Source organism: Anopheles ziemanni, chromosome 3 (assembly GCF_943734765.1).
Source record: "Anopheles ziemanni chromosome 3, idAnoZiCoDA_A2_x.2, whole genome shotgun sequence".
Classification (NCBI taxonomy): domain Eukaryota; kingdom Metazoa; phylum Arthropoda; class Insecta; order Diptera; family Culicidae; genus Anopheles; species Anopheles ziemanni.
In genome coordinates, this window is record NC_080706.1 from 69,955,432 (window position 1) to 69,980,553 (window position 25,122).

At 41.3% G+C, this 25,122-nt stretch overlaps 3 protein-coding genes across 3 annotated transcripts; all 3 read left to right on the top strand.

Annotated features, from left to right (window-relative positions):
* Positions 1-10,359: 10,359 nt before the first annotated feature.
* Positions 10,360-11,872, top strand: LOC131287222 (selenide, water dikinase 2). Its single transcript, XM_058316255.1, has 3 exons — positions 10,360-10,570; positions 10,628-10,991; positions 11,062-11,872. The coding sequence occupies exons 1-3, from the start codon at positions 10,396-10,398 to the stop codon at positions 11,630-11,632; spliced, it is 1,110 nt and encodes a 369-aa protein (XP_058172238.1). The 5' UTR covers positions 10,360-10,395; the 3' UTR covers positions 11,633-11,872.
* Positions 11,873-12,100: 228 nt separating this feature from the next.
* Positions 12,101-14,374, top strand: LOC131286615 (AP-1 complex subunit mu-1). Its single transcript, XM_058315593.1, has 4 exons — positions 12,101-12,241; positions 12,528-13,606; positions 13,681-13,806; positions 13,873-14,374. The coding sequence occupies exons 2-4, from the start codon at positions 12,563-12,565 to the stop codon at positions 13,969-13,971; spliced, it is 1,269 nt and encodes a 422-aa protein (XP_058171576.1). The 5' UTR covers positions 12,101-12,241; positions 12,528-12,562; the 3' UTR covers positions 13,972-14,374.
* A 1,043-nt stretch (positions 14,375-15,417) lies between these two features.
* LOC131285377 (angiopoietin-4-like) lies at positions 15,418-16,464 on the top strand. The gene is made up of 2 exons (XM_058314230.1): positions 15,418-15,658; positions 15,812-16,464. The coding sequence occupies exons 1-2, from the start codon at positions 15,418-15,420 to the stop codon at positions 16,462-16,464; spliced, it is 894 nt and encodes a 297-aa protein (XP_058170213.1).
* Positions 16,465-25,122: the final 8,658 nt, after the last annotated feature.

Genomic DNA, 25,122 nt, shown 5'->3' on the forward strand with positions numbered 1-25,122 from the left:
CCCTTCGCATGGAAAATAGTCTTTTTTCCGAGGGTGTGTATGGATGACGAGCAACTGAAATTGTTCAAACCTTCTGCCGAAACCATTAATACGTATCTGGCTGTAGATTTCGCACGCTTTCGTATGCCCAAAAGCAACACAAACGGTGCCTCCAGTTGAAGGATACATATTTCACTCAACTGCAAAAATAAATGTTCGGTAAAGTTGTTTCGCGGCGCAAGAACTGGAGAAAGTTAGGATGAAAAAAAAACATAACCTGCTAGTGAATAGGAAAAATTGGCGTAAAAAATTTAAAATCCGTGGCGAAAACTTCTTTTCACACCATCGAGACACACACATACACACAAACATTTACATTTGCGAGGCGCCTTGCGGCTGTGAATGAGGAATCATTAAAAGTTTCTCACCATCCGGTACGCTTCATCCGGTAGTTTATTTCGTAGCGGAAATACACGCTCTCGAAAGGTTTTTTCCTTCCTTATTTTCTTTTTTTTTTGGGGGGGCCACCGAATTGCATCAGTTGCATTTGCAAACAGCTGCTTTTCTCTATTTTGCCCGAGCTGCAGCTTCCGAGTCCGGGTGTAAATTACACTCGCCTAATGTGAAAAGTTTAACGAAACAGGATTGAGTGGATGCATGTGCTGATTTAAAATGAACGGCAAACGGGGTGGGAAAAAATTACAACATTTATTTTGCACTGCTCTTGGTTGGAAGCAGTGATGCATTTCCTCAAATTTGGAATTGTCTTATCGCAGCCCCAAAGTAAAAATTGTTGGAAAAGGTAATTTTTCGAAAAGTAAAGTTGAAATCGTAACTGAAAAAAAGAATTAGCAAAAAAATGATAATTTTTCACCAAATTCACCAAAATTTTGAAAGTTATAAAACTAAAATGCTAACTAAATGAACTAAATTAATGTCAATCTTTAAATTAAGATATAAAATAATAAGAAAATACCATAGATAAACTTAGGGCATGAAAGTGTTAGTTTTCAAATCGTTATAAAACAGTCATTTTTGGATCGATCTCACTTCGATCCAGGATGATTGCCAACTACTATCGGGGAAGATTTATAAAGCTTCCGATAAAATAAAAACGAAGCCAAACGGGAACCCATCTCGGCTCTTTGCAGGCGGGCGAGCCAGGAAATGAAGCTACAAAAATTGAATTAAATGATAAAATAAAATCTATAATTTATCGAGCAGTTAGCTGCAAGATGGCGCACAGCTGTGGGTGTTTTATTTATTTTTCATTTGCCACATTAACCTCTCTCCCGCTCCGGTCTACTCCGTGGCGGGAAATCCGATACCAGCCCCAAACGGAGGACGGAAACGGAACCGCACGGTCCGGAAGTCACCGACTGATTCTGCCTCGATGCCACCCGGGGGGACGAGGGAGGACGCCGGAGTGGGTCGCAAACGGGTGAATCAAACGGTGGTCATCCGTCTTGCCCTATTTAGTGGTGTTTGTTGCTGTAACGGTGGGAGCTTGCCAGCTGGGCCGACTAGCCAGCTCCAACACGCCGGCTGCAAAAAGGATGCTGTAAGTGAGTGTGTATGTGTGCGGTTGTACGTGGGCTTCTGTCCTTTACTGCGCCAGACCATCGTTCCAGTCCATTGCCTGACCAGCAATTGCACGGGGCAACACCACTGTGCGGAGGTCTTCGAGCGGTGGTGAAGATTCGAGTTAGGATTTAATTTAATTTTCCACCCCAACGGCAGATCGGGCGATGTACGTGCGAGTGTGTGTGCCGGTGCATGGCACAAGCCTCCCTGTTTTGTCGGCAGCCAGCTTCGCATTTCGGGCGCATCCGGGGCCCGGCCACGGTCCGGCCCCGGCAAAAGCAGCCAGTTGACAAAGTGTAAATTAGATTCGAATCAATTTATTTTCCAATCATCGTTTTGCGCCCAATGACAATCTTTCGCCCGATCGTGCGGCGATCACTTGCTGTTTGACTGAGCTAAAGGTGCCATTAGGTTGTTGCCACCAATGGGAATACATTTAAAAAAAATAAAAATAGATAGTAAATATGTCAAATAATTTACCTATTTATTGAAACAAAGTCTACATGTTAGTGGCCTTCGCAAATTAGTTGACAAACTTAAAGTTAATTTATAACTAAGGAGGAAACATCGCGTACACAAATAAACATTGACTAAATGGTTTCCCGGTTTTCTAATTAATAAAAAATCACTAGGAATGCAATAAAACAGAAAGCATATGATTTATTCCTTAATGCAACATAATGTAAGTTGGAAGGAGTTTTTACTAAGCATTTGATACAAGCAAAATAAAACAAAAAATAATGATTCGAATAAAATTTCACTTAAAATTAGCACTTAAAAAATGACATCAACTCATTGGTGTAGACAGAAAAGAATATCAACAAGTCTAGTATTACATTCCAACATGCAAAATATATTACAAAATAATCATTGCTGTGTAAATTATGTCAAAGAAATCTCTTAAGTTATACTCATAAATCAGTACCTGGTAGTCAACTGCAACTCACCGTAAATATTTACTCATATTTCGCGAGCCAAATAAATAATTCAGTGCGAGCATCAACAGTGCGGATACTTTCCAGATGGGTCCAAATTTCAATCTCCCATCCAAATTCCACCTACTGCCCGCACGACCGGCTCCACAGATCATTAGGGCATCTGCGGTGATGTGGAGCCGGTGGTGCATTGAGGTACATAAATATTCTACTGGACGCTGCTGATCGTCATTATCGTAATTGCGTTTCGCATAATTTAACAGTGATCGAATATGAAATTGAATTCTGACCATAATTAGAGTACGCCATTTAATTAGCCTCGCTTGATCCACTCGTTTGCAAACCAGCGATACGCCTGGAACCCATGCAACGATTAGATGTTTTGCAAATCATTGGGCGGCAAGAGTTTCGGCTCGATTTAACAGCCGGCCAGCGTGGGGTTTTTGGGAAAACAAGCGTCCAAATTGATCAATATTTGCTGGACGGAAAACAAAACCGGATTGCTTCTGTCGACAAGAAGGGAAAAATGAATTTATTGTCATTTCATTTGTCACTGGTTGCATCAGGTGCAATAGTTTCTAAAGTGCGCGCTGAATTTATTATTAACGGGGAAGTTGATAAACTCAGTTGACGATCTGGTTAAATTAATGCTTCAGTCTCAGGTAATGTAAGTTGTGGTGCAGGTAGTTTTCCAAACCGGGTAATCCACAATTCTTTCCAAATAAATTTTGGCAAAGACGAGCGGGAAATCCTGCTCATGTGCGGACACCTACAGAAGGAAGGGCGGTGCAAGAAACTGCACCGGAACCACCGCTGGGAAAAGTTTCCGCCATACGTGGCTCGAGCTGGATAATAAAACCGGACTGTGGAACCCATTTTTTCCCGACCCCGATGAAATAAGTACCCGAAAGTTGCCCCACCGGGAAAGGGTGGATCATATTTCAAACCCAGGCACGGTTTGGGCGAGCGCCGAATGCATTTTTCCGCCGTTTCAGTATTTAATAGCAGCTGGAAGCTTCAAAAGCACTTCCTTTGGCGCTACTTCCTGAGTTTATGTGTTGTACTCTGCGCGTTGATGGTACAGGCTGTGCTTAGGATGGACTTTGTTACATGGAAAATTCGGTGGATGGTCCTCAGAATCTTTAACATGAGTTTTTGAAAAATTGAGTTCAATTATAAAACTGTCAAACATACATAATATGTTGAGCAATATGTTGATAATTTGATAAGAGTAACACAAAGATAATTTGAACAACAATTTATTTTTTTTTAATAATACATGCAAATAAGATAATTTAAGCAGTTTTGGGTTAGCAATGGCACTTAGTTTGGATTACAAAACACCTATTTTTATCGTAAGCTTAGCCATAGTTACTCCTTAACATGCACAGAGACGGATCATAGAGTAAGTAAACTATGCAGCTGCTTAGTCCCGTACTTTTTACACATATATTTTTAATTTTAATGCTGGAATTATTTTACCAAACAGTTTCTTGACTTTTTAAATGCGTGACAATTTTGTGAATTTCGAAACTCCTGAATGAATGTAAAAACAGAATAAAAAATGTGAGAATGATACATCTGAATCATCAGAAATGAGTTTTGATGAAGAAAACGTTACTAAACGTCGCCTTCTCATGTTTTTGTTGAAGTTAAATGAAAAGATTGATTCAATGACGTATATTTAGGCGATCAGTTTACAGATTTCATGTAAAAGAGGAACATTCTCAGAATTAGTTGAGTATATGTCGATTAGCAAAAGTAGTGACCTGTACATTTCAAAACATAGAAATAACGCATAAAAATATACAAATCTTTTTTTAAACATTTCATAAAATTATTTTTTCAGTTGCAAAACAACTGAACAGCTATTTTATTAAAAAGTAAAAGATTAAATACCTGTTCATTTTCTTAATAGAAAATCATATTATCCATTTTCTTCGAAAGTTTTTGATGATATCGCGAGAAATAAGCAAAATAAAAAAAACACTTGAATTAATAAAAAATAAGGTAAATTTTAGTTGCATTAAAATGTTAATGCTGGTTTTGGATTAGTCTTACTTTTAATTTCATAAATTTTAAAATGAAAAAGTGTATAGTAAATGTAGTGTGCATGTATTCAAATTATAGCAGCTTGGGGCCCGCTTGAACGTTTAACCCTCCTCTGGACATGCAAATAAAGCGTTGCAAATGCAAATGTAAAGTTGAAAAGATTTCAGCATCAATTTCACATTACTTTTCAATGCCTCAGCAACTCCTCACTCACAACGTGCCTTACTCCAGTGCGACATAATCTCTTTTCAAGCTGAAATCGTTCACCACTCGATCAAATGTCGTTGTTGTTCTCAAACAAACGTCCATTGATACAGCTTATCCAGATTGATGATACTTCAGGAGATCAACATATTCCTTTGATGGCTGATTAGGTTTCGTGAACAAGGCTCAAGATGGTCGGAGGGATGAGAAATCAACCTTCTTCGGAGTGAAAAGGAACTGTATAAGAAGTGTTGAAGGGAGTGATGGCAAAATATGGTAAGCGAATCGTAGACGATAGGTGGCAGGATGAGAATGACACTGATCCTGTAAGAGCATCGCTCCGCGAGATTGCAACCTGCTTAAGCCCGTGGTGATAAGGTGTGAAATTAGAATCCTCAAAACGAAGTAAATCCTTTTCGATGAAATCTTTTGCTCCGTGCGATGTGGGTGCGAGACGGTAAGCAATTGCTTGATGATAGAAGTATGCAAATGCGGCACCAAACTCTTCCCCGCATCAGAGCTCACGTTTCGTTCGTTCCCAAATCAACCGTTAAAACCGTTTGATATCGATCATACGGTCTATTTTATGCTTCATCGAAGAATGTCAACTTGCTTCGCGAGGGTGACACCGGTTGTTGAGGCCTCACTCCCGTCACTATGTCAATTGAAGAGCTCTGAAGCGAAAGGAGGACGCAATATGGAGAGGAGAAAACAGAGTGTAAAATATTGAAAAATTCCATCAACCACTTTTACAACCACGTAACTGCTGTCTGCCGCAATCCATCGAATCAATTCGGGCCGAAATTTGCTAAATGAAGAACAAACAGTCGCCACTGGGGTGGCAACAGCGGAACGCCGTTGTCAACGCAGACACCGACCCCCAAGAAGATTTTCACCCTCCTGAATTGCGGTTTTTTTTTCTCGTCTTGTAAGATGATGCTGTTACACAAGAAATTGATTTCGCTGTCACGAATTCGGTATTTTTTATGCTCATCATTTTTTTCTCCTCTTTTGCCACCCCATTCTAAGTTTCCCCCTCGCAAAACTCTCAATCAGAAAATGCGCCTCCACCGATCGTAATATCTCTGTTTTCCACCCGGTTTATTACGGTCGTGTTTGGCTTCTTCACCGCCACACCATCCCTGGCTGTCGATATTATCCCCGCCCAAGCCTCAGCTCAGTATTATCCCCGCCGCAAACCGATCCGGGATGGGAACGCGGGAGGGGGTTGGAACGGAAATGAGATTATGGAAAATATGCAATCTTCACTTTCACCGTATGCTACGACATAGATCTTTACTCTAGATGCCTTCCGGTGGCTTCTGCTTTTTTAAACCACACTGCGGAGAGTATGGAAGGGAGAAGGGAGTAGAGGGGGGGGGGGGGGGGGAGGGGAGGGAACGAAAGGCTAACAACCTTGATGTCCTGATCGGGGCACGATAGGAAATCGAAGCGTTGGAAAAGTTAAATGCGGACCAAACGAGTGTGAAACGATCTGGTAACATAAATAAAAGAAAACAAAAATGTTACAGTAAAAGAAAAAAACAAATGAGGTATTTTGAAACTTTAATTTACAAAATTTTAACAAAAAAAATTGAAAAGCAGTTTATAAATAAGAAATTTTTAAAAATTGAACTACTATTTAAAAAAAATAGTAAAAATAGATTAAAAAAACCAAAATGTTACAGTACAGGAACTAAATAATTGGGCATTTGGAGACTTTAAAAACATGCAAAACCTTATAAAGAAATTGAGAAATTGTCTACGAATTGGAATTTTTAAAAAATTTAAGTATTATTTTAAATTCTTCATCATAACTATGCTAGACAATCTTCAGACCGAAAAACTGAAGCGACAGAAAGACTTGTCCTATTTCCAAGGAATATCAATTAGCCAGGAGTAACTTTGAAAGTTTATTCAAAAATATGTACTACATTCATTGTAATAAAATTATTATTTAACGACGGCAAACTTTGGCGGGAAGCTTAAACGAAAATTCTTGCACACGCAGACGAGCACCCGCTTCCACATGCGGACGCTGGGGAAAGTTTAGCTATTTGGTCTCAACTACAATAAGCTTAAGCATAACAACCCATCGTTGACTTCCGATTGCTTTCACCGAAAAGTTGGCCCGAACCTCATTCCGTTCCGTGGCTTTTGGCACGGGCTGACGGTAAATGTTCTTGTTACGGACTACAGCCTTTTGACCGGTCGTGGGAAAAGGTTGGCTCGGTATTGCAAATATTATACACGCACACACAACAGGGAAAAAGTTTTGCACTAAAACTGAGCATTACGAACATTGCTCGAGCTTCCTAAGGTTCCTAAATTCCCGGGTTCTATTTTGGGCTAGTTGGAAGTGGAGTGGAAAAAATAATTAAAATAGAAATGAAATAAAAAACCAAACAAACAGCCGGACGCAGGTTCGGGCGCTCGTGTCGGAGATCATCCAGGAGACAAAAGTTGAAGGGCACCTAGCTGGTGGACCTTGGCCGAGTGTTTTGTCCAACCCGGCCGTTACTGGCAAAACCCGGAGCCGGCAAGGGAGTCCTGGATAAAGCTAGCTACAAACCGCAAATGCCCTTTTTTCTCACCAGACCAGTCATTAATCTGGTTTGCGGTTTGTGGCAGCGCATCGATGGTAACCGTCCGGGATGGTGCAGGCGTGGGTGTAGGCCGACTTTAGGATCCTAATTTTTCAAGACACCACATGCACGGCTGGAAAAGGCCAACGAGAGAACCAGAGCAAGGTCTTTCGGTGCGCAAAAAAGATGGAATTAATTTGTACTAATTTAAGCTCGATTCGGAGAATTAATTTTCTACCACAGAGTGCGGTGAGGTGACGATGGTATGGTAGCCGTATTTATTCTGCCCTGTCTGCCTAACAGGCTTGAAAGTTTACCACATTGACTTCTATGTTCTTATTTTTACTGGCACAAGTAGCTTCACTGTGTACGATTACAGTTTTTAACAAGTATTTGACCTTGGTTTATTGCAGTTTTTTGGCTTAGAAACATTTCTATGGGAAAATAGTTTACTTGTCCGACTCAGTTTTACTGTTTCTTTTTTCTTTTGCATTCGAATTATAATGTACAGTTTTAGGAAACATGTTGAAAAGCCTACAGATACATTTTCGCAGAAACAGTACTAATAAAAATGAGCAGTAATTTCTTACCCACGCTGAAATGATGAGGGATTAGTAAAGCATAAATTATCCACATTTTTCTGCTCTTAGTTTTTCTAAACGAAAACTCCAATATTTCCAATGGAGCGTTCTATAAAACCAAAGAAAACACAATTGCAATTCATTCTGGATCATGCAAACACCGAGCAGTTCCTCAAAGTAACCAGCTCTGGAAATGCAATATCCAATAAATAAACCTATTGACGAAGCCGTTCATCATTGGCCCTACTTCACAGGACGGTCGGACCGACACGTCTGCACTTGAAAATGTTCCGGCGGTGAAGCGTGCGCATCGTATTTTCCGATTATTGACCGCAAATTAAATTTCATTCCAAAACGCAGCCCGCAGAGTTTGGTGCGTGCGTGCGTGCAGGGGCGTGTACTAAATTATCTACTAATTAATTATTCAATGCCACCACACTGCCATTAACGTATAATTTTGTGCCTGCGTTCGATTCCGCGACGGTGTGTCAGGCCGAGAGTGCGCCTCGGTTAGGTGAGAAAAATGGTGAATTATTCATACGTGGTTGTGAAATGAATGCCTGCTAAAGAGCTAATTAAAGAGCGACGTGCGTAATCGTTGGCAACGGTACACATTAGGGATAAAAGTAAGCGCAAGGACATGGTCGATTAAAATTCTATATCTCACCAATCTGTTGTTCGGTTTGGTAGGTGAGATCGGCAGTATTTAGGTGCTTTTTATTAAAATGTACAAATTTATCTGGAGGAATCCTAGAACTTCAAATAGATCAAACATATTATTCATAATTTGTTATCATATACTTATCTGCCAAATGAGTATCACCAAAATTTGAGTCAGCTTTCATCCCAAAACTCCTAGTTTAAAATATGCTGACTCGAGTAAACATATTTTAATTGATAATCTACAACTTCACAGCAACGGACATGGTAATGCACTTTGTGGTTGAACTGGAAAGAAAAAGAAAACTGCAACGAGCGCATTCCACCGACGCTTGCGAATGCATTCTGCGTGACGCTTCGGCAATCCTTATTTGCCTAATGGACGCCATGGCAAGCAGCATAAGAAAACTATTTTTTTCCATATCCCCGCGGGCAAAAGTAATTCTGAAGTATATTTTATCGTTTCCCGCTCTCTGTCTCGTCGCGCCCAAATCGAAATGCAAACAATTTTACCGCGTCGACATATTCGTGCACCGCCAAGCAGCAGCAGTTTGGCGCATAAATCAGTGTAAAGAGGAATAACAACCATTCGCGAATGGTTCACGGGAACTTTACGAGAGGACAGAAAGTTTGCATTAGGGTAATCATTAAAGCAACTGCTTAAAAATGGGCTAAGAACTTGGGCAAAGATTTGCATTTCATCCGCTTGTAGAATCTTTTGGATCAGATTCCTTTCGCAAAGCCCGGTGCAAACATGCTGTTCGTCAGCTGAGCACAAACTTTCACTGCAACGCTTGAAGTAACACTGCAATGCATTGAAGCGAGCCAGGTTTACTGATTGCAGGAGGGAAAAAGGTCCTGTATGGTACATTGAGGATGTCGAAAGCATAGCAACGTGACGCGACGCAACTCATGCATGGCTAGCGACGCGAATGAAAAGTCAGGAACTTTTCACGGATAATAAACCTCAGGCTGGTTTTGCTCACTTTTCTTCTGAATACACAGGGATACATCTGAAGCAACGAACCATTGAGCTATGTTCTAGGCGTTATTTTTTAACAACATGTGCGTACCAATATTTAGTAATTTTTACAATTGTTTTGAAAGCAAAATAATTCCACGTGGGGTGCCCGTCCACGTGGCACTCGTAAAATCTATTTTTTCCCTCTCTTTATGCTACAGGTTAAATTCCGACAAGACAGTTTAGCTAAAATTTTAAAATTATTCTATAAATTATCTATCTGGGTAGGGAAGGGTGTCTTAATAAAATGATTATTCGTAAAATTTACATAGCCCTCTAAGAAAATCAGTTAGTTTATAAAATCCAAGTTGTTGAAATTTTGAACCTTCACTTTGTTTTTATCTCATGCAAGAATCTTGTTTAATTTATTTTGAAGCACAGTTTTTGTCTTGTCCACAGTTTTAGCTATTGATGGTGATCTAAAAAGCTGCAAATTATTTTTTTACAGTTTGATAATGTAAACGGTCAAAATTAAAATTTTCGTACAAGGTGTATACATAAATCTTTTCATCGTTGAATGAATCTTGGTTTACCGGTTTCTTGGTAGTTAATTTGCTAAAAAACTAGATTAAATGAAAACTTTTACTATTAACAAAGCTGTGTGTCTTGCAAAGATCTTTCATTTACGTGGTCATATGTCCAGATCGGTTCAAGAACAAAAAAGTTATTAACAAAAAGGCTATTTTGGCTTCAAATACGTTGCATTTCATCAGGGATCTGTCAAATTGACAGCATACTGTTTATTTGCTGAAACGCAGTTCGTAAAGTTGGTGCCTTCTAGTTTGTTGGAAATCATGTTTAAGCCGGAAAATTACGGGCTTAGCCCGGATTTCCGGCTCACCAAATTCTCCACCCTACGTGGGTGAGGTTCGAAAGTTCCTCAGGATGTCTTAAACCGACTTCTTGCAGGAGTATACACCGAACAGTTAGCTGATAAGAAGGAGGAAAAAGATTCCGCCGAAGGTGTTGGTAGGTCTATCGCGATAAACTTACTGGAAAAGTTTTAAACAAACCTTTTTATCGCAGGAATTGGATTGGATTCATCCGTCATTGCCCTGAAGAATGAGCTTTTCCTGGTACAGTCTGTCGATTTTTTCTATCCCCTCATCGACGATCCATTTATGCTCGGAAAAATTGCCCTGGCCAATGTCGTCAGCGATGTGTTTGCAGTTGGTGCTACCGAAATTGATGAGATCAGACTGATCGTTAGCGCGCCGACCGAGTTCAACGATAAAGAACGGGAGGTAGTCGTGCCGATGGTGATGAAAGGTTTCCTCGAGGCGGCGAAAGAGTGCAAGGCCCCGGTGAAGGTGGGAAGTATTGCGGAAAACCCTTGGTGTATCATTGGTGGTGTTGCCACGGCCGTTTCCCACCGGTCCGAGCTAATTATGTAAGTAATTTCCTAAAGTTTGATAAGCTTATCTGCAATTCGAAGACTATATTTCTTTATTGCATTGCAGGCCTTATCACACAGAGGTTGGCGATGCGCTTGTTTTGACGAAACCACTTGGGACGCAGCTTGCCACAAATGCTTACATTTGGATGAATGAAAATTCGGAAAATTGGACCCGTCTGCAGGAGCGATTCAGTGTGGCCGACATCGAGGAAACCTATCGCATCGCACTGGAGTCGATGACACGGCTCAACAGAACCGGTGCCGAGTTAATGCGGAAGTACAACGCACATGCCGCTACGGACGTGACGGGCTTCGGCATACATGGGCACGCGGAAAATCTGGCAGCGTTCCAGAAAGCTGAGGTCGATTTCCACATCCACACGCTACCCATCATTAAAAACGTACGGGAGATAGCTGAGGTGTTGGGAAGAAGCGCCAAGCTGTTGTCGGGCAAAGCAGTGGAAACAAGCGGTGGCTTACTTATTTGTCTTCCTTCGTCTCAAGTGGTTCCTTTTTGCGAAGAGTACCGCAATCGAACGTCCCATACGGCATGGGTGATAGGAAAAGTTGAAGCAGGAAAGCGGACGGTGACGATGAATCCAAATGTACAGTTTTTGTGTGTTGATGATTCATAACATCGAATCGACTGCATTGAAACCAGAAGGATAGGTAAAGCGTATGAAGCAAATTTCATAAAAGCTTAAAGAGCTGGGGAATTTGTGAAAGCTTTCTTTATCGATCTTTCTCTTTAATGTTTGTGGATTTGGAATGTTATGACGACAGCATGCGTCTCGAAAAATTATGAGCAATTGATGAACGCACAAAATCAAAATATATTTTGAGGTTTTTATGGATGTTATAAAGCTTATTTACATTTGATCACTAATTAACCAACTTCAATACAGAGAATACTCCAACCTAGTAGGTGTGGTGTGTGAATTAATTAGAAATTTTGTTATTCTGACTTTTTACCGTCCGTTTCAAATCATGATCCAATTGCTGAAGTTTCATGATTCCGTAGTGAAACCCAGAGTGGTTCCGGACTAAGGAACGGTTTGACAGATGAATGACAAATATAGTTGCCAACTCTATCCAAAACGACAGCAAAATTTTGGTGACTGTTCGATTGTATGATGAAAAAGTAGAAATTAGAGATATTTTACACAGAAATCGTTTTATAATTGCTGTTGAATTGTGTCATAAGTTGGTGTGAACTGGTGCGTTGCAACTAAAATTGCTTGGAGGTAAGGAATATACCGGTTTCACCAAATCTCGTTCCTGTAAGCTTCTGCACAATCAATCGGACGTGAGAATATGCTTATCCAATAGAATATGTTATCCTCCTTTTTTTTTGTTGTACTTGCTGGTAAAATAATGTAATTTTTACATTGCAATCACTTTGACGAACTGGGAATCATTGAACATCGGTTAAAATGGGTAGCATGTAATGTTACGTACATAAACGTTGCCTTGCGGCGCAAGGGTGTGGAAACATAAACATTGGCAGCTACATTTTTCTTATCTTTTCAGGTGACCTGGAGCGGTGGTAGCAGTCGATTGCGAAGATGTCTTCGTCAGCAATTTTCATTCTCGATGCCAAGGGAAAGGTGCTCATATCGCGAAACTATCGCGGCCACATCGATATGGGTGTGATCGATAAGTTCATGCCGCTGTTGATGGAGAAAGAGGAGGAAGGTCTCATCACACCGATCCTGCAGACGCCCGAGTGTACTTTCGCGTACGTGAAGACAAACAACCTCTACCTGGTATCGGTTACGCGGAGCAATGCCAACATCGCGCTGGTCTTCGTCTTTCTCCACAAAGTGGTGCAGGTGTTCACCGAGTACTTCAAAGAGCTGGAGGAGGAAAGCATACGGGACAACTTTGTGGTGATCTACGAGCTGCTGGACGAGCTGATCGACTTCGGCTACCCGCAGACGACGGACAGCAAGATCCTGCAGGAGTACATCACGCAGGAGGGCCACAAGCTCGAGATACAACCGCGCATCCCGATGGCGGTCACGAACGCCGTCTCGTGGCGCTCGGAGGGTATTAAATACCGCAAGAACGAGGTGTTCCTCGACGTGATCGAAAGCGTAAATCTGCTGGCGAACGCGAACGGTAACGTGTTGCGCAGTGAAATCGTCGGTGCAATCAAGATGCGTGTCTACTTATCCGGCATGCCGGAGCTACGGCTGGGACTGAACGATAAGGTGCTGTTCGAGAGCACCGGCCGGGGCAAATCGAAGTCGGTCGAGCTGGAGGACGTCAAGTTTCATCAGTGCGTGCGGCTGTCGCGTTTCGAAAACGATCGCACCATTTCGTTCATCCCGCCGGACGGTGAATTTGAGCTGATGTCCTACCGGTTGAACACGCACGTGAAGCCACTGATCTGGATCGAGTCCGTCATCGAGCGTCACGCGCACAGCCGCGTGGAGTATATGATCAAGGCGAAGTCGCAGTTCAAACGCCGCTCCACGGCGAACAACGTGGAGATCGTCATTCCCGTGCCGGCCGATGCCGATTCGCCGAAGTTTAAGACAACCATCGGCAGCGTCAAGTACGCCCCCGAGCAGAACGCCATCACCTGGACTATCAAGTCATTCCCCGTAAGTGAAAAAGTTCTGCCGTGAAAAAAAGGGCAGCGGATTAATACTCGTTCCTTGTTGATTATTACTTGCAGGGTGGAAAGGAATATCTTATGCGAGCTCACTTTGGCCTCCCGAGCGTCGAGTGTGAGGACAGTGAGGGAAAGCCACCGATTCAGGTTAAATTTGAAATTCCGTACTTTACAACTTCAGGCATTCAGGTAAGTGCACGCGGGAAATCCTATTCCGGTTGCGGTGAAACATCATTTAAAACCAAATATTTATAGGTACGATACTTGAAAATTATCGAAAAGAGCGGCTACCAAGCGCTGCCCTGGGTCCGATACATCACCCAGAACGGTGACTACCAGCTGCGAACAAACTAAGACAAGCGGTGTCAAGCGGTGCCTGAAGCGTAATTGTTAAGTTTCACACGTTTCACTATCGAGCGGTTCCACACACGCCACCGAACGGACGGACCACGTTTCGAGCACGTTGCGTTGCGTCCCGTTCCGGGTAGTTTCATCCGTGGGGTGTAGTATTATAGTTCTATCTTTCCATCCGTCGGGGGGCATTCCCGATGCGCCCTACTTACTATCTGCTTTTAGCACTGTAATTCCATCCGGCAGCGGTTCGGTTTAGAACGTAAACCGTTTTCATTGTTTAGCTTTTCCTTTCGATCGATGAACGTTTATATTTTGTGTTTCCATTATGTTGTGCAGTGAGCGAGGGGGTTCTCACAAGTTTTAAGTTGTATTTAAATTTAACCATCCTGTAAAAGAAACCATCTAGCACCTAGAAATAAAGTGAATTTAATCCAAATGATAAAGATTTTATGCTGTAACAGGGCATATTTTAGCGTTCTACCTCTATTTCTGGAGTTTATAATAACCTTCTTTTAATGAGAAAAATGCTCTTATTGAAAGTATAATTATGTTGGGATCTTATAAAATAATTCACCTAATTCAGCTTGATTTTAGTCGCGTAAAGTTACTTTTGTCACACTTTAAAGGATCCGAAGTTTGATTTCAACCACCAATAATAAGTATGACCTTTAATAGTTATAATCGCTTGATTCCTCCACATTGCTTCATTGCTCGGTTGTATGAATTTTCGTAGAAATTTAAAGAAAATCGAATTAGAAACCATAAAGACACACATGATAACTCTATTCACATCACAACACTTGGATAGTTGCTTGTTCTACGCGATCAACTTTGCGAATGAACCGTGTGCTTGAGAGACATAAATACCGGACTATGGCTTATTATGTTCAGACCACAATAGGGAGATTTTTGTAAACAGCAGGCAGCAATAGTTGCAATCTGTTTTAACAGCGTGAGCACGATGGGCAAATAATGCGATAAACCTTGTTTGCGATAAAATCGGTGCTAATTTCGGCGGCAGTTGCGGCTTTGTGGCATTCGTTATAGCTACGTATAGCATACGGCAACATCTTGTTTGATACAATAACAAATTCGTGGACGATCAAAACCTCATTGCTTTAAGAAGGGAAAAACCATCGTGACGGAAGTCGTGGTTTCTTTATCATGTTGGACGCTGCCTAAAGGGTAGAATCCAGGTTTGCCATTCACTGCCATTTTTTCATATAAAAGGTGGTACAATCTTGAGAGGTTTCAATCGTATTTGGTTGCTCCACTTGGCTAAACCGTTTAACCGTGAGTTGTGGTTCCACGATGGCGCGTGTTTTCGCCTCGCTGGCGATAGTTTGTGTGTTTTTGCTACTTTGTCCAACTTTGCCGAGTGCTGCAGCCAGCCTCCCAGCCAATTCTAGTGAGCATTCTGTAGCTGGTTATGGGTTCGAGGTGATGATGGCCAGACTGGACTACCTCCAGTACAAGCTGCACGAAATGGAGCTCGGCCGGAAGGAGCGTGATGAAGAGGTTACGGAAAAGCTGACCAAACTGGAGAATTCGCTAACTGGCGTTCAATGGGCGATCAATCGACACGATCGGGATGCTGGACACAATCTTACTGTATTGAGTGCACAGTCTCGCAAGATTATGGTTCAGCAAACGTCATGTGCAAACCACGAACAGATGCGCAAGGAAATCGCTCAATTCGCATCAAATGCAACGGACCCTGCCAAGTACCTGAACTGGTACAAACAACAACAATTGGAAATCGATCAACTGCCATCCAATACAACGGACTCTACCAACGATACAATTTGGCAATCGCAATTAACCTCGGTGTTGGAAATGGTTCAACTCCTCTCAAATAAAACCTCCTTATGCTTCCAAATGAAAGGGCATTTCAAATCGTGCAAGGAGGCACCTGCGGGTATGTCTGGAGTCTATCGGATTCAACCGGTTGAGAACCAACTCCCATTTGAAGCATTTTGTGAGCAGAACAATTTCGGAGGCGGATGGCTGGTCATCCAGTATCGGTTCAACGGAGCGCTGGACTTCAACCGCAATTGGAAGGAGTATGAAAATGGATTCGGGAGTTTGAATCAGGAGTTCTGGTTCGGATTGGCTAAGATTCATCAATTGACTACTGAGAGACCGCACGAGCTGGTAGTAGAGTTTAAAGACTTCGATCAAACGTACAAATATGCACGTTATAAGGAGTTCGCGATAGGCAGTTCCACTGAACAATATAAACTCACGAAATTGGGAGACTATGAGGGCACAGGAGGAGACTCGTTGAAGTCGGACAAAGACAAACAATTTTCAACCAAAGATCGAGATAATGGTAGCTGCATCTCAGGCCGTGAATCAGGCGGGTGGTGCGGTTATGGTAATTTAAATGGAAAATATTTAAACAAGAGTGACAGCAATGCAATGTATTGGCATGCGTACAAATCTTCAACGCAGGGTCTTGCGTACTTTAGGATGATGATTCGAGAAGTGTAGACTTAATTAACTATGAAAAGGAGTTTGATACGACCACACTTTTGCATGTCTCTAAAAATGTTTATTTTAAAATCTCTTTATGATGTTTATCTTTGGTTTTCATACTACTAGTTTGAAAATTGTCATAATACTCTTCATGTAATTTGTTTTCTTCAACTACTCAAATATATAAACTATGCGTTGCTGTTGAGTTTATTGATATCTTTATCCCATCAATTGAATTGTATGTTAGGGAAATAAAGAAAGATTGCTCTATCTCAAACAACCATTACCTGATTACTTGATATAGAAATTTTCATATGCATTGCATTTCGATGAAAGTGTGTTAACCGCCAAAAGAGAAAGGTCGAGCAACGAGCCCTGATATCAAATAATCTTTCATCTTACTTTACTTTTCTTGGATTGATTTTACAGTAATGTTTAATTTTGCTATAACTTTCCGGTAACGGTTTACAATAGTAATGTATACTATCAACTGAATGAATACTTCAAGAGATGTCTGGCTCTTTTTCCCTTATTTTTATACAGTCACAAGCGGAAAGGTATCATACTTAAGTTCTTTTTCTTATTGTTCTATGTTTTGAGAAATGTGTTTTGTTCGAAACGTGAAAGTTTATTTGAATAAGTGAAAACTGATGGTAGAATTGAAAAAGAAAAAGCTGAATTCATAAAGTACCAGGCGCCTCCATCAAGCAGTTGGGCAAAATTGTTGATCATGAAATGAGGTATTTCATAATTTTTTTTTAAAGCGCTTTTAGAATCTCGAATCGTCCTTACTACCTTTTTTTACGTTTGAATGAAACTCCACTTGACAATATAATTATGCCAACGTGCTCTTACCATCTCAACTCAATAGATACTAATCCGTAGAAAACACCAAACGATTGCACTTCTGGAAGTGTTAGATTGAATGTTTAATGCAATTCACCGTGTACTGCAGCATTTCGCAAGCAAAGCCCGTGGAAAGTAAATTATCTTCCTTGCGCTTCTTCCGGAACCGCTCGGAAAGTTCGTTCGATTCCCCCCCCAAAACCTTGTGAAACCCGGTTTAATTACTCTCAATGCTGTCGTTTCGATAAAAGATGGGAATGCGAGCTGGCTCGGTTGCGATGAAATGTTCCTGGAGAGAGTCCTTGGAGTGACGCGTGTCCCATCTTCTCCGCGGGCAGGGATAGCTATAACTAATCGTTGCTTGTGTGTAGCACCGAGCGCGGAGTACTTCGCGGAAATGACTAAGATTGCTGAGTGCCGATCGGTGCCGGAAGTGCATTACGGCGACCACATAATCGTATTCATGCCGCCCGTTATAGGCGTCGCGGAGATGGAAGTACATCGTCAGTCGCGAGCCTTGCGAGATCATCGACGACGGGAAGCTAGAGTTAAGTAGTCTTTCAACCCGCACCAGGAAAGGGACGGCACGGAATGGCATTCTCACCGATCTAGTGTGGCTTGTAGTTCGAATCTCAGAAACGCGTAATATCTCGTTTTAATATGCATAAATCATTGAATTATACCCGACGAACCCAATTCGCTGAGGGTTCTAAGGGCGCGGGCGGGTTTTTGGCGGTGGCAAGACGGGGCAATAGGTTCGCCATCTTTCGCCGGCTGCTAACCTTCTCATGCATATTCAACGTAGCGCATTGGAGCGCCTGGTGGCCGGCCTGGGGATCGAAGGGTTGCTGCATGCAAATGTGTTTAAATACGAGTACGTGCGATTTAGTGCCGCTTAATGTGTTTCGGAATGCTCAATAAATAAAATTTAGCACCGTATGCAGAAAGCGGGGCCATCTAGCGCCATTTTGGAAGTCCGTTACGTTGTCTTGTGGATTTGTTTAATGGGGCTGGTTTTCCGGTTCTGTAGCGGGAGAGGAAAAAGGAGAACCGTATGCTTGGGAAAGTATTTTATTTAACAGATATGGAGGTCGATGTTCGGTTGAGGGATAGTAGCTTGCAAAAAATGTGCTTTTTTCTTCACTTCCCCGCTTAAAGTTCGATCATGTGTAAACGAACAAATAATGCTCCCAGAGGGATCGCAAAAACCGTCTCGTTCCGGGGATTCGTTTCGACGCATCGGGCAAAAGCTCAGAACTTTTAACGAGCAACTGAGTACGCAAGCAAACATTGCTGGTAAGAAAAAAATGTGACAAAAAAAACAACAACGATACTCTCCAACAAGACGAGACAAAATCAAAACTAAACTAAAGCTCGCCCACCCCCCGTCGCGATCTCCGCCGGTTCGATCCGGACGCTTCGATTCCGGCGAGGGCAATAAAGCGCTGTCAAGAAACCGCAACAACTTTCGGCAGCGATTTGTTGTTTCGCACGACGACGGTGACAACGGATGGAATGCTGGAATGGTGGCAAGCGAGCGCTGGGCCTGCAACCCGCCCAGACTTTTGGTTTATGTTCGCTGGTTGTCAGCTACTTTGCTGTTTTATTGTTCCGGCTAAAGTAGAAAGACAGCAGTGGGAAAGTTGTTTGAAAAAGGTTCTTTTTTATTATTGTTATTTTTTGCTTCAGAGAGCTTTGGGGAAAATGCAGCGTTGAACAAGCGAGAACGTTACTTGTAAGCCTTAACTTATTTATCGCATCGGGAAACCGACTCACTCGATGAATAGTAATTAAAAGACTGGTGAAATGAAAAAAACAAAGGGAATTAAATTGTTTTTAAAAGACCGCACAACTCAAAGTTAAACTGAAGTACCATTTTGCAACATGTATTAACTTGTTGGGAACACAGTAATCAGTAATGATGAAGACAAAAGTTCACGTTAGATTGTTTTCAGGTGTTGACTGACTATTGCTTTTTTCATTTCTTTATGAAACTGAATATATTTTAACTGCTTATGATGTCTTGAAAATTAGAATATTTAACTAAAATTTAGTTACTTTTTAATCATTTTTTTAAAGAAAACATGTTTTTCTTATAACTTTCAAGTATTGTTCCATACTTTTTCGTTTCGTTAATTTTTTCTCATGTTTCTAATATAATTCATAGTTAAGCTCATGTGTATATCTAGTTTGAGTTATTCCGTTTTATTTATTTTTATTTCGTTTGAACATATTTTTTAAAGTTCACCCGAGTTTCTTTTACATTTGTTTGATGTTGTTCTATAGGGTACTTTCTTTGTAGGTGGATGCTTTTATCAAATTATTGATCGAGTTCGATGCTAAATGAAGTGGTTGTTTTCCCTTGTGCAATAGAAGGCAAACACATCCGTGACTTGGCAATCAACCCACAACCCGGCGAGCAGAAATAAACCTTTCGGAATGCCACCAATTCCCGAAGCTCGCATTTCTTGCCTAAACCAATATTTGACATTTCCCAAATGAGGCTCATTATCATGTGTTTGCCCAATTCCGTCCCGGTGGCAATCGGGCCGATTGGATTGTTGCGCGTTGCCGTTGTGTGGGTTCGTGTTTGTTAGTGTGTCAATGGTTTGCCGTGCCACGGCAAATGGTCCTAGCACACGTAGCGCCGGTACATGTTGTAATTGTACGGGCTTGCTTCCGACAGGGTCTCGCTCGCCTTGGTGAACAACTGTACAAACACATATCACCAACGTGCTTCAGGTTGCCAGCTTCCAAAATGTGCTCCAAGATGCAACGGGTTTGCTGGTGACTTTTGCGCGAGTTTCCCAGAGGAAAGCGGGTCAGCAGCAAAGGATCGCGCGGACTGGCGCTAGCTTCCGTCACACAAACAAGCCAAACAAACAACCCTCGCGCGATCGGAGCCAACGCCGGAACATGGCAGCGTATAAATGCCAACCCGACCGCAGGACGCGCAGTCAAAAGTGGTTGATTTTAACTTGAGAAGAATATCGCTCCGGACGTGACGGTGCAACGCGATGCCGCTAGGTATTTATTTTGCCAGGGAAACTATAGGGTTTTCCGCAAAGCGAATAGCACTATCACGACAGGAGTGCTTTTCGCATTTGGGTTCGAAAGCTTTCCACTTCCCGCTCGTGCGTGCATCGTTGGAAGTCGTGCGTTAAGTTGAACCACTTCATGCGCTCGACATTTCCTGGACGAAACCCGAACCACCTGGTCGCACAACAGTCAACTTAAGTAAATCTTTGGAGTGGAATTTCTAAAACTCACGGATTCTATAAAATTAAATAAGTGCTTTGATGTTGGGAAGGAATGAACGACAAAACAGCATGAGCACTGCCCGTGTTGAAAAGCTAAGTTGTACCACACCGACAAAAAAATGGGTTCTATTATTTTAAATTACTTAACCAGAGAGATTATGTTTGAAAGATTAAAAACAATCATTTGAAATGGTGTGATATATGAACTGAGCAGTTGTAGTTTTACTTTGTAAAACTGTGTCAAGTAACTTTCCTATAAGAATGAGAAATTTGAACGAATCAAATTATTTTAATTATTTGTTATGGTAAAACGAAAGCTAGAAAGCATCAAATAAAAATTTAAAAAAGTCTGTCATGAGAATAACAACATAAAATCAAATGTGCCAGCAATATGTTTGTATTTTATTGAACAGATAGTCTTGCGTATCAGTGCTGGCTTCATAGTTTTTCTGACAAAATATCTTTAAATGAAGAAATGTAAGACCTCATGGGGTTTTTCTAACATACTAGACATTAACTTTAACTACAATAAACATTTGAAATCCCATTTTGGGAAATAGCAAAGCTTTGTTCGATTTTTGTATCTTTTATGGCAAGTTTGCATCAGATGTTGGTATAACTTTTAAGAATGTACCCAATGAAGAGAAAATGAAACTATAATACTTGTTCAATTAAGATGAGCAATTCTTGGAATTGATTAAGTTTGTTTTAGCCATCAAGAAGAAATTTTGTTCTCCTGTTAGTTGTATTGTGCTATTTAGGAAGAAGCGTATTACAATCCATAATTTAGCATCAATCAATATTCCTATAAGAATGAGAAATTAAAAATATTGAAATTATTTCAATTAATTGCTATAATCAAAGTATAACAAAAGCTAGAAAGTATCAAATAGGAATTTAAAAAAGTCTGTTTCGAGAATAACAAAACATAAAATCAACTGTTCAAATAGTCTTCATATCGTTCAGACGGTGATCATAATTTTTAGTGAAATTTTGTGTCTTGCTTCATTCCTTCCGAAAAGAATATTCGAACTGATTATTGGATAATTCGAATATCCACAAAAAGATGTATGAATATAGAACTCGCAATAAATCTTATATTACTTTACTGTTCACTTCAGTACTTCGGCTAAGGTTTGAAATTTGGGACTAACTTTCATCATTTCGTTAAATAATTTGGTCCAGTTCAGAAGAATTCAGATAACCAAAGCCAAACCTTGCTATACCCCAAGTTAGATTTTTTTAAAACCGGAAACGATTTTTAATATTCTTCTGTAAAATAATCATCGTCGCTGCTTCAAACTGCCAAAAGTGTCATTTGAAGTGTCTCTCAAACGTTCCACATGCGTTTAAAATAAAATAAAATAAAAACACTGATATAGGCAGGTGTTTCTTCATCCCTAGCGACATTTTCTGCAATCGCTTACCAAACGAGTTAAGTGGCCGAGTTTCACACACTGCGCCGATAGATAGCAGTTTTAATCCTTAATCAAAGATACTTTTACGGCGCGTTCACAGTTTACCCGAAACCGGTCCGTTTGCTTTTCGCACGTACGGGTGTGTCACAATGTTTACAGGGACACAAACGGGGTGTATGTGTCTAGGCGAGGAATGTCCTTCCCCGGGCGAAACCACAACCGAACGCAATTGGAAGAGTTTTCGGTGCCGTATTTCATCTTCCCACCGGTCGTAAAGCAGGGAGCGTCGGGAAGGTCGGTGGTTCCGTTTCCGACGTGTTCCGACCATCCGACCGGTCGATAAGGGAATTAAGCTCGTTTCTAAGTCCGTGTTTACATTTACCATCGGAGGGGGCGCTCCTACCGCCTTCCGTGCCTTCGGTGGGAGCTTATTGGCGATGACCTAATTTTTCTGTGTGACTGGAAAAAACGAACCACCTCCTGGGAAAATTCGCATCAGGCGTGCGAGAAGCCTAGTATCTCTCGCCGCTTGGAATGGCTTGAACGTTTTATCTGATTTTAACTTTTGCTATCGCTGTGGCATTACCCCACCCCGTTCCCCCGAAAGGCGATAGCGCTTGGTACACGTTGGCAGTTTGGGGGTTTCCGTGGTCGTGGGCCAGATCGTTTGATTCGCTGTTGCATGTTGCAAACGGTCGTTGCCGACGAGAAGTAAATACGGGCTCGTCCACAAAACGCTTTCCCCACCCGGAATGTACTAGTTATTTTTTTCTTTTATTGTGCCAAGCAAACCGACCGAGTTTTGCTGATAATGGCATCCAGTTGGAAGGCAAAAGTGTGGCATGTTTCGGTTCAACTCCAGCCCTCCGCCATGACTCCACCGTTTTTTCCCAACGGCAAAAGGAAAGCCCGAGTCGGATCCCCGCGGGCCGGCAATACTCCATCAACAGTTTGAGGAGAAAAGTTTATCAGTTTATTCACATGTACGATTGTTCGTGTTGTGTTCGGCACATCTTGGAATTATGTGGATGGAACGTGGAGGTGATCAACCGTGGTTCGCAGAAGACTTGAGGGTTGGCAACATACGGCTTTGAATGTGCCGAGTGCCACACATATACGGATTCGACATAATGCTACAATTGACACTACACTCGTCGGGTAAAATTTTCCATTCAGTAAGCGAGAAAAGCCTTCAATTAAGCCGCTATTTTATGAGAGTTTTCATCCGTTTTTAATCCTTTCGCCAAACTTTTCCACCAGTCGCACCCATTTCCAATGGAAACCCCCCACCCCGGTGGTGTGGTAGAGTGGAAGCTCGTTTTGGGGTCAGAAATAATGTTGGCTTCGGAACGGTTTGCTGAAGTTTGTGCCATTCCGGCGTTTTGGTGCCTTTTATTCTGTGGACACCCCGAGTGGACACCCGCGTGTGTGTGGAGCTATAAGTGTTCGACCGGGTGCGACATCGTCGTCGTCATCGTCGTCAAACCACCCACAATATGAAGTAAATTTGTGCAATAAAATGGTACAAAATGCAACCATAAAGTGAAGTAATTAGACACCGACCGGCGGGCGAGCAAACGGGCATGCAAATGTTGGATTAACCGGGTACGGAATGTATCGGACGGTAGACGCATTTATGGCACTTTACGGTGAAACGGAATCTCGACCATTCAAAACCACAAGCGATGTCCCGTGCAGCTACATTAAAGTTCAACTTTGGTTTTGTGCAGTTCGTATGTGTGTTTAATTTCGTTGCGAATAGATTAACTGATGCTTCACTGAAGATATCAAGAATATCAATCTACTTGGGGAAAATAACTTTAAATTTTATATCATGATACAAATTTTATTGAAATCAGTTCCAGTTAATTGATGCATAACTGTTTATGAATATGTGCTTAAAAACTTATCAACCAAGTTTATATTTTCGACTATTGCTACAGATGACTCCAAATTTTGTTATGAGAACCTTGAAATTCCATTCATGATTAACTATTCTAACACAGTAAGTAAACCCCTTCACAGTCCGACTGTCGAGAAAATCGATTCAAAAAGTTGTCACACTGTTTTTAAACATTTTTGTATAGTTTTTGGTCTAAAATCGAAGAAAACATTATATTTTCTGTAAAGTTTTAAAATTTTATTGATTAAATTGCGGTCAGTTTGCATATGTGTTTTTTGCGATTGTGATGAGCAATCATTTAAAAAAAAAGCAAAAATTTGGTTCAATTGCATCAATTGGTGTTAAATAAATAAATACAAATATAGAAACACATAAGAACCAGCTTTCGATGCAATGCACTCGAAATAAACGCCGCGCAACGAAAGTAGAAACAAAACGTTATGAAAACAGCAAAAAATTTCATCCGCTAGCCCGCGTCAGGCTCAAGCAATGCTATTTTGTAGAAGTTGGCTTGTAAAGCTTTTATGTTAGTTTAATTCATTGTAAACTGTAACTGTTTCTTACATGGCAAAGATTGAAACATTTGACGTTGTCTTGGTATGTTAATATTAGTTTATAGATGCTGGTTTCATTGTTTTGTTTAATTATGCTAGTTAGAGTGGAGTGTACGTTCCAGTTGTTGAAAGAAGGAGCTAAGGATCTCTTTTTTTATTTGTTCCACTACTCAAATACCTAATGGCAAATTTTATGGGCTTTTGAGTAAGCAAACGTGATTTTCATGGATGATAATTTTTTAAATAGATATTTTTATTTGCATTAGTAATTGTGCTGTCCATTGCCATGTGAAAATGTTTCCCTAGGTTACCGTATTTAACATCGCGTGTCTTATTATGCTGAATATATTATGCAGCGCTGTAATGAATACGTTACCAATCAAACAAATAGCCCTGGCTACCCTTTTGCACCCCGGAACGAAACTAATCATATGCCGTTGTGGAGTTTAAAATTGATGAGCCACATTTCACACCCGCTGATGCATACGCCGGTGCTACAATTTATTGATAATGATTTGGCATTTGATCTCACCGGTCGCCCTCATTACGGCTCATCGGGTGTAATTCCGCCCTTGTGCTAGCTTCTTTATCGTTGCATGAGGCGCCCAGGTGAAAGCGATTAATTGTAATCGTGTAGAACACAAAGGTGGAAAAATGTGATCTGCAAAAAGTGAAAAATAAAACCTGCCTGG